Genomic DNA, 9,494 nt, shown 5'->3' on the forward strand with positions numbered 1-9,494 from the left:
GCCAAATGAAAGCAATGCTTATTTGGATTGTGAAAAAAAATACGATGCTCTTATCAACTTATTGCCCCATATTTAGTTGTTTTATCATTGAAGTTAATTTGGGTTGTGAATCCATCTCTCTTAACTTTTAACTATGCAAACCTTACATCTATGTAAAAAAGAGTTTTGGTGTAGCTCTCTCTTTTATGTGACTAATGTTTTCTTTATCTTGAGTGTGAGAATTAGGAAAGGCATGCCATCTTTACTTGTGTCTTTTCTTTTTCTTCGCCTCCTTGGTCATATGTGTACATTTGGATCTTGGAGGAGCTTACACAAGTGATTGCTCAAGAAGGCTACTTCATGATCAAGGATGTAGTTGTGGAAGACTATAATGAGCACTCTAGCTTATGGATAGGCTAAATGGATTCAATAGCTCTTTCTGGTGAGAGCGCAAGCTTTTTCATTGTCTCTTCTTCTATCCCACAAGCTAGGGTAATTCAATCACATAGTTGACAAGACCAATCCCATCTACTACTGGATTGACCTAGTGTCATGGGATATCTCTTATTTTCAACCAATTTTTGATGATTAAGACTTTGAAATCCATCCATAATGCTTCCATGGGATATCTCTTATTGATGCAACAAATGTACAATCTTGTAGTTTTTGTCTCCATTCTTTTTTGGGCATAAGTTATGTGCTAAAGTAGCAATGAACACTATCAAAACGTTTTATTACGTCCACTCTCATTAAAAACAAGTTTTTCTTTGCAAAATTGAATCCCCACAATCATATCCACTACTTGCTCTTTGAGGAACAAACTTTGTAGATGCAAGCTCATTATATATAAGATCCCCTTGATCATGCACATCTATATAGTAGTAGAAGTACCAATTGTTTGTAAACAAGGTTATTGTTGAGAACCTTGTTGGCCATCCATGGAAGATCTTGACTATACTATCCTCAAGCTAATTGACAAGCCAAATCTATGAAGACATTATTAGTCTCTATATGGACAAAAATTAGTTATGTATTTACCCTCGGATTGGGACCATAATATAAATTAAATTGCAACTATGTTTACTTCTCAAACAACATCACAAGATACACTCAAAGCAATTACTCCATTTTCCTTTGTATACAAGTTCGACCCTACACTGCTTGTTGTAGCATTTTTTATGCCCAATCTTACAGTTCACTGGTTGTTTTGCAAATCCCACTTTGCAACAAAAGTGGAACTCATGCATTTGCGAGAGTCTTCCTATTTGTTGTAGTTGCAATAGAGAATGATGGAACATTGTATGTCTCAACATTTACTTTGATTTTCGAGTTGTCGGTGCTCCCACAAGATTAGCAAGTCTCCATCTTAATATGCAAATTTGGTTAGTTGGGGTGTTGTTGTACTTACTGCCATCGTGTTGCTGGCAAATCATGGGCCTTTAAGAGTCTAAATTAGGCGTTATTGCAACTAAACTAAGTGTTAGGTTTTGACTTTATGATTTTAAAAAAGGATTATTTGGTCATTTAGGAAGTTGTTTGAAAGTGAGGGATCAAGATCCAAGGCAAGTTTGTTAGAAAAGGAGGGAGGCTTATTATGGTCACGATGAGGGGTCATGCAGGCAAGCTAGTATTATCAATTCACGCCATGCAAAGGCATGCAAGTTGGGGAGCGCACTCTTGATTACCTGTAAAGTATAAAATAAGGAATGGGATTATTGAGCTATGTGTCAAAATGTTTGCAGTGGGGCTTTTGCATCGGTTGATGGGGAAAGAAAACTGTTGGGATACAATCTCTCTCTCTCTCTCTCTCTCTCTCTCAGACAGTCTTTCTTTGATGGAAATGAAACGCAACCCCCGGCCCAGTAAAGAAAAGGGAAGGCCTCATGTAACTTGCAATATCAGCAAACTTGCACTAACCATGCATCAGTGGGTGGCTGTTATGGGCGTTTAATTTGCCATCTTGAGAAGCAAGAAGACATGGGTTCTGTCCATCCTCAGCTTCTCAGGCTCCGATCAGCCAGCTTGCTCATGGTCCTCCTTGTGTGGACATTCCTCTACCTCCATCACAACTTCAAGCCTTCTCCTCACCAGACCCCCTCCCCTCACCAAGAGGCCCGGCCTGTCATACCTGCCACCCCCCCGCCCCTCGATAATGCCGCATTGCTTGAGCCGGACATATTTGATGTCATGTCGAATCGCAGCAATGTGCATCGCCCTACAGGCCCCATCGACCCCAATAGCGCCGTATTGACCCCAGTCGTTCCCGGTTCGTCCAGCCGGATTGGCGTCGATGGCGGCGATCCGGAGCCACATTGCCATGGAAAGAGGATTTTCATGTATGATTTACCTCCCCAATTCAACACCAACATCCTTCAACAATGTGACAGGAACATCACAGAGTGGCTCACATTCTGTGCCCATGTGCAAAATGATGGCTTTGGGCAGGATGTGAATGCAACCACAGGCTGGTATGGCACAGATTCCTACATGCTGGAGGTAATATTCCATGCACGGATGAAGAATTATGCGTGTCTGACTGACAAGCAAGAGGAGGCAGATGCTTTCTTTTTCCCATACTATAGTGGACTGGATGCTTTGAGGTTCTTGTATGGAAAGGATGAATTGAACAGAAGAAAGCAAGGCTTGGAGCTGGTAGAATGGCTGGAAGAAAATGGTGGGTACGGATGGAGAAAATGGGGAGGGCTGGATCATTTCCTGGTTATGGGACGAACTGCGTGGGATTTTTCGGTGGATGTCGCAGAAAATGTGTCGAAATGGGGCACAAGCTTGAGGGCACAACCAGTCATTGCCAATGTTACAGCTCTCCTCTTAGAAAGCAGGTATAGTATACAAATGTTTTCCTCCATAATAATTACTTCGGCTGTAAGAGTTAAGTTCCCTGGGCGGTCATATAAATTGAAACACTTTGGTAATCCTCATGATGTGGAGCAGCATTCTTAGGTTACAAATAGCTGTGACAAACTACTAGATGAGCCAAGCTTGCACCTCATATGATGTGATAGATTGGAAGCACTGATCAATATGTAATTCCAAGAGCCAACTGCGAAAGTAGTGCTTGCAATACTCATAGTACCCATTCTCCTTAACCCTAGGTGCCTTCAAATCTTTTAGCCTGTCTTGCAAGCTCTCAATTAGGATCAAGTTCAGAGAGCCGAGTACTAGGAGAGAACGGCTTTAAATGCTCAAGCTCAAGAAACTATAGAACATTATATGATCTTTAATGTATAATCACCACAGTTGCATTATGCAGGTTCTATGGGCATAAAACATTCAGATTACAGTTATTCATGTGCAGAAAAACAGCCATTCATGCAGGATGATCATCCTGGCAAAGAGTGGTCTTCTATAGGGCTCAGGTTCAATTGATAGAACCCAATGCATTGTCAACCTATTTGTGCTTTTATAGGGGTTGGCATGTCTGCTTGCAGCAGTCAGTCCCATTGACGTAGCTGTTGCATTCATCAAGCATGTGAATCACCTCATCCATGTGGCTGGGACACCAATTGTAGGCAATTGAGCACAGCAGGCTAGGTTGGAGGGGCAATGCAAAGTCAAGGCTTTTTTCATTTTCTGTCACGGTCCTACACTGATAATAGTCCCTACCATGCTCTGACATCTGAACTTACATTCCTTGGATTGCAGGCCATGGGCAACTTTCCATGAGCAGGCAGTGCCATACCCGACATCGTTCCACCCACCGACCATGGAGGCTCTGAATGCATGGGTTGAGGAGGTAAGGGCAGCAAGCAGGCCCTTCTTGTTCACATTTGTCGGTGCACCGAGGCCCGGACCAGCCGGCAGCATACGGCAGGCAGCCCTAGAGCAGTGCCTGTCCTCATCCAGCCAATGTGGACTGCTGGACTGCAGCCAAATCAAGTGTGCCCACAACCCAGTGCCCATCAGGGACACGCTGCTGTCTTCTCAATTCTGCTTGCAGCCGCCGGGGGACACCGCAACGCGGCGGTCTTCATTCGATGCAATGATAGCAGGCTGCATCCCTGTCTTCTTCCACAATGACACTGCATATTCCCAGTACACATGGCACCTCCCCTCTCAGCATGACCAGTACTCCGTCTTCATCCCCTTTGAGGACATCCAGAAGGGGGATGTGAAGGTGCAGGAGCTGCTGGCCTCTTACTCAGAAGAGAGGATTGAGGAGATGAGGGCCAACATCATTGACCTCATCCCTAGGATCATCTATCTCAGCCCCTCAGCTGCCATGGAAATGCACAAGGTGGGGATCAAAGATGCCTTTGACCTCAGCTTAGAGGGCATCCTCAACAAAGTCTCCCACTTCAAATCCTCGGCTAGTGCATCACCTGGCTCCACTGATCAAAGCAAACATTAATTAACAATGTGATTAATGGGCTAACATGCAACCTAGATCACCACAAAGTAGGTGTCACATAAGGCCTTACAATGATTTGTAAAGTGAAAGGCCTTAGAACTATGAATGGTGCATTGCCATTATGTTCACCTACATCTAGCTTTGTGATGCTCTCCAGCCCCCAACTGGAAGGTGACTCACAATTGGCACATCCCCCGTTGCCATGGTTGCCTACTATATGAGCTCTATTCTCTAAATTGTAGGTCGATTGGCATAGCTAAGTGTATCATCCTTGCTAATGCCCTTGATTCCAATTGCATGTAAAAAGATCATGTCATAAGAGATGCCATTACTTGCTTGTCAAAGTATACAAGATTCAATTCCTTGCCTTCACAAGTTCTATTTGGGCATGATACATTCTAAGCACCATGTTCTTTTGCAAACCAAACAAAGGCATCAAGTTTTGCCAGTTCTAACATGAGGCATACACCTAAATGCCCTCCTTTAACAAACCTTGGACCTTTTTTGAACTTTATGAAAATGAGCCACAAGACAAAGAAAGCAAAGCTAACCCCCCAAACATGTTTGCATATGTGGCATGCCTTGTGAGGACACGTATGCGAAACTTCACATATCAAGCAAATTATCAAGTTCGATGTTTCTTTAGAAAAGGCTCTCTAATTTTAAAAATCAAGGTCATTTTAGTTATAATGTTTTTGTTTTCAAGGCAATTTGACAACATACTCTATTACTTGGTTGTGAGAAGTGAAGCTGCATCATTATGATGATACAATTCCATAATAGAAAGTTGGAAATTGTAAGAGTACATGTGTCTATGTATGAACTAGTCCTAGGTATACATGGATAGCTTAATGACTTTATTTCAATGATGTGGCACGAGGAAGTATGGAGGGAGCGCAATATGTAGATATTTTGTATATGCAAAGCTACGAGCCCTATGGAACAATGGATTAGCATGCTTGCATTGTGCTAAACACTATCACTTACAACATTCTTCCTCTCCTTTGTACCTCAATTTTGAGCTCCCTTCTTTTTAATGGAATTGACGTCAATGTGTAGTATTATAACCATGAGTTAGCTCACACTTAATTTGTTGATATTTTCAAATTTGTTCTATCAATTCTATTTTAACTACTAAACCTTCTCTCTTTTTCTTCTTATGGCAACCATTGAAGCTCAGCATGAAGCTCAACATGAAGCTTTAATATCTCCCATTTCATCCAACTATGTCACTAAGCAATTTACATTACATTGTTTGACATTTCTAGCTTAGTTTAGGGGAAAGACTTAGAGCTCAATGTGACTCTTTGACAATTCTAACTTAAGTTGGGAAAAATCTTGGAACCGGGTCTATAAAATTGTGTTGAAGGCTTAGCATTTAAGCTACTATAAGGCATATATAAGTTAATGGAAGCCATACATAGTGTAGCCAAGTTTCATGGTGAAAGGTTTCCCATCGGGGAAGGAGATACCATGCATGCATTGATGATAAATAACTTTTCAAGGGAGGTGAAAAATGTGATGAGCTTTCTAGTTTACTAGAGAGAATACTGCTAAGGCATTGCAAGTGATAGCACATGTGCTTATAGAAAAAGTAATGCACCACACTGAGACAAGGTAAGCAAAGTTAGCATGGCTAAAGATAAGAATAAAATTGGCTTGAGCCACAACTATCTTTCTTAGTAATGTTGACAAAGAGCCATATGAAATATTTGGTCTACCAAAAAGAATGTACTGTAGCCCTCCCTAATAATGTGAAAGCATCCTTCTTTGAGCATAAAAACAGAAAGGAACTAGAAGAAAAGAAGTTAAAGCAATCACAAAGTTGGACATGGAAAGAAAAGAGTGCTCTTCAACTAATATTACCGAAAGTGTATAAAGTAAGGAAGAAATGAACGTGATGACTATTTTAAACAATCTTATGCACAATATCATTGTCAAGGGGTTGCGCCCAACCATAAAACAAGGAGGGACAATTTGTAGCCAATACTCTTTATTAGAGCTAATAGACATGTGAAAATGGATAGATCTATGGAACACCATGCTTAGCTTGTGCTACATGCTATTCTTTCTTGTATCTCTTCCAACTAGCTCAACCATTTCTCATGCTCACACTAGATGAAAATAACATAATGTGTCACGTACTCTATCTTTAGTGAAGGAAGTGAGCCTTGAAGTGGAAGCACATAGCAGAAGCAAGAGCTTTGGTGGAAGGAGTAAGACCAAGAAAGAGAGAGACACAAGATGTGGGGACTCCAACAATCACAATGTGTGATTGGCATTCCCTTTATTCAAATGTCATTGAAAGAATAAATAATAAAGTAACAATGATGGGCACTCGCCACCTACAATGTATAAGTGTATAGGTATGCCGGTATTATCAATGTAACTAATACATGGGTGGCTAGGCACAAGTGCCTTTACCCCAGCAACCTCCCACTTAAAGGTGAATGTGCCCCTAGTGAGAAGAAAACAAGAAAAAAGTGACAAAGTACAAATGTACAAAAGTATCACAAGATGATGAAAGATGTCATCTCATCCAATGCCCATCAACTTCCTAAGGAAGACAAAACGCTCTTCTAAGAGACTTTTAGTGAGCAGATCTGTAAGATTTTGGTCAATTGAGATTTTGGCAAGCTCAATGGACTTGTCATCAATGACCTCTTGTATGAAGTGGTAACACACCTCAATGTGCTTTGTCTCCCCATGGAAGACTAGATTCTTGGCCGACTAAATAGCACTCATTGAATCTAAATGAAATGTAGGAACCACATCAATAATGCCAAGGTCGGTCACATTGGACGGCCTAACCGGAGAGCCTACTTTGTAAGCCTCGTGGCTATAACATACTCTGTATCTATAGTAGATACGGCTGTGCATTTCTGCACTCTGGATATCCAAGAAATAGTACCTCTAGCAAAGGTGAAGACATATCCAAAGGTGTACTTTCTAGTATCTACATGTCCTATGTACCTCATGATACCCTTGACGACATCCCAATGCCATCTACCAGGTGTAGCCATATAGCGTGCCACAAGTCCCACTACAAATGCTATGTTAGGGCAAGTGACTATCATGGCATATATCAAGCTACCAATTGTGGATGCATGAGGGATCTTAGCCATCTTAGCCTTCCGCTCATCCTGTAGACAATCAACATGACTAACCTTCACATGAGAAGGTCAAGCTTAGCCAATAGGGTTAACATCCTACAAATGAAACCTCCTTCTGTGACAAGTAGAGGAGCCCATTAGAGCAATCGTGTGTAATACGCATCCCAAGAATATGTGAGGCTTGACCCATGTCCTTCATCTCAAATCTCTTCTTGAGCTGACCTTTCAAGGCATCTAGCTTATCATGAGCACTCCTAGCAATCAACATATCATCCACAAAGATGGTCCAAATCTAAAGGTTACCATCATGAGTCTTCTTCGTGTATAAACACAAATCTGTATCACAGTGGGAATATCTTGTGAATGCATAAAGGCATCAAACTTGTGGTACTATTCCCTAGGTGCCTACTTAAGGCCATAAAGAATCTTTCTCAATTTGCACACTAGGTGTTCCCTACCATGTTCTCCAAAGCCCTTAGGTTGCTCCATGTAAATCTCATCATGCAGGTCCCCATGAAGAAAATCCGTCTTGACATCCATCTAATAAAGATCTAAGTCAATCTGAGCAACCAAAGCCAATACCAAACATAGGGTAGTCATCTTGATAATAGGAGAAAAGACTTTATCAATGTGCATGGCATGTTCTTACTTGAAGCCCTTAGAAAACCAATCTAACCTTGTATCTTGGCTTGGGGCATCCAATGATACTTTTCAACTTGTACACCCACTTGTATGGAAAATCACGCTTGCCATTAGGAAAAGGAACTAGATTCCATGTATGATTTTTCTATAGTGAGTCATACTTTGACTACATGGCCCTCTCCCAAGAGAGCGACTATCATCTTTGCGCATGGCCTCATTAGAATTAAGAGGCTCACCAGCATCTGCCACTATAACATGATCCATAGAGGGCTCAAACCACTCGAGCTATTGTCTATCTCTATTAGAGTACCTTGAAACTAGCTGTGGGACATGTACATCCTAGAGAATTAGGGACTTAGGCCGTTGGGGCATCATCTCTATTGTTACATGCTATCTAGTGCTCACTGCACAATAACATTGGGCTTATCTTGAAATATCACACTGCGTACCTCAAGGACATGCTCAGGTTGCTCACCTGCATCCCCATAACCAAGAAATACGCATTTCCTACACTTAGGATCTAGCTTATTAAGCTTTTCCTTGGGTACATAGCAAAAAGCCTCATAATCAAAGACACACAAATGAGTATATGAGGGAGGTTTTCCAGACCATACCTCCTTTGCAACTTGATAGTCAAGAGCAATAGACGGGGACCGATTTCTCAAGTCTATGGCATGCGCAATAGTAATTGCCTTAGCCCAAAAGTGTTGTGGTAAGCTTACCTAGCTAAGCTTCCTATGAATCCACTCTCCTAAATTGACCTATTCATGCACTCAACCACCATACCATTATGGGGTGGGGTGTATGGGGCAGTCAACTAACGCTTAATATCCCTCTCATCACAAAACTACTCAAATGCTTTAGAGACATACTCACCCCCATTATCTGACTTTAGGCATTTTAGCCTAGACCCAGATTGTTTCTCAACCAAAGCAAGCCAACACTAAAATGTAGCCAAGACTTTAGATTTCTGCTTAATAGGATATACCCAAACCTTATGCATATAGTCATCAATGAAGATAATGAAATACTTCGTGCCACCTAACGACTCGTAGAACAAAGGACCACATAATGAACAAGAGCCATTGCTTACCCATGTGTGTCATACTGGACTTTTTATGTGTATTACATGTCTACTTGCCATATAAACAATGATCACGAGACTCAAAGCACTTGTAGTCAAGGAACAAAAGATACTACAAATGACTAAGCATTTTCATTTCTTTCAGGGACATATGCCCGATGTGACAATGCCAAAGAGATACATGTGAAACTGCATCCACTGCTAAAATATAGTCAACTAACCCAAATACAAGCAAGGAGTACAAAGTATTTGACTTAGCACCACGTGCAATGACAAGATTCCCATGGGTAAGCTTCCATGAGGAATC

The 9,494-nt window shown here is 41.4% G+C and overlaps 1 protein-coding gene across 1 annotated transcript; it reads left to right on the forward strand.

The window, feature by feature from the left end:
* The first annotated feature begins 1,753 nt into the window (after positions 1–1,753).
* LOC148032065 (putative xyloglucan galactosyltransferase GT19) lies at positions 1,754–4,924 on the forward strand. Its single transcript, XM_087684040.1, has 2 exons — positions 1,754–2,819; positions 3,643–4,924. The coding sequence occupies exons 1-2, from the start codon at positions 1,957–1,959 to the stop codon at positions 4,346–4,348; spliced, it is 1,569 nt and encodes a 522-aa protein (XP_087540166.1). The 5' UTR covers positions 1,754–1,956; the 3' UTR covers positions 4,349–4,924.
* The last annotated feature ends 4,570 nt before the right edge of the window (positions 4,925–9,494 follow it).

The sequence above is a fragment of the Lygodium microphyllum genome, chromosome 8 (assembly GCF_053477565.2).
Source record: "Lygodium microphyllum isolate KBCC chromosome 8, Lygodium_microphyllum_v1.1.10, whole genome shotgun sequence".
Classification (NCBI taxonomy): domain Eukaryota; kingdom Viridiplantae; phylum Streptophyta; class Polypodiopsida; order Schizaeales; family Lygodiaceae; genus Lygodium; species Lygodium microphyllum.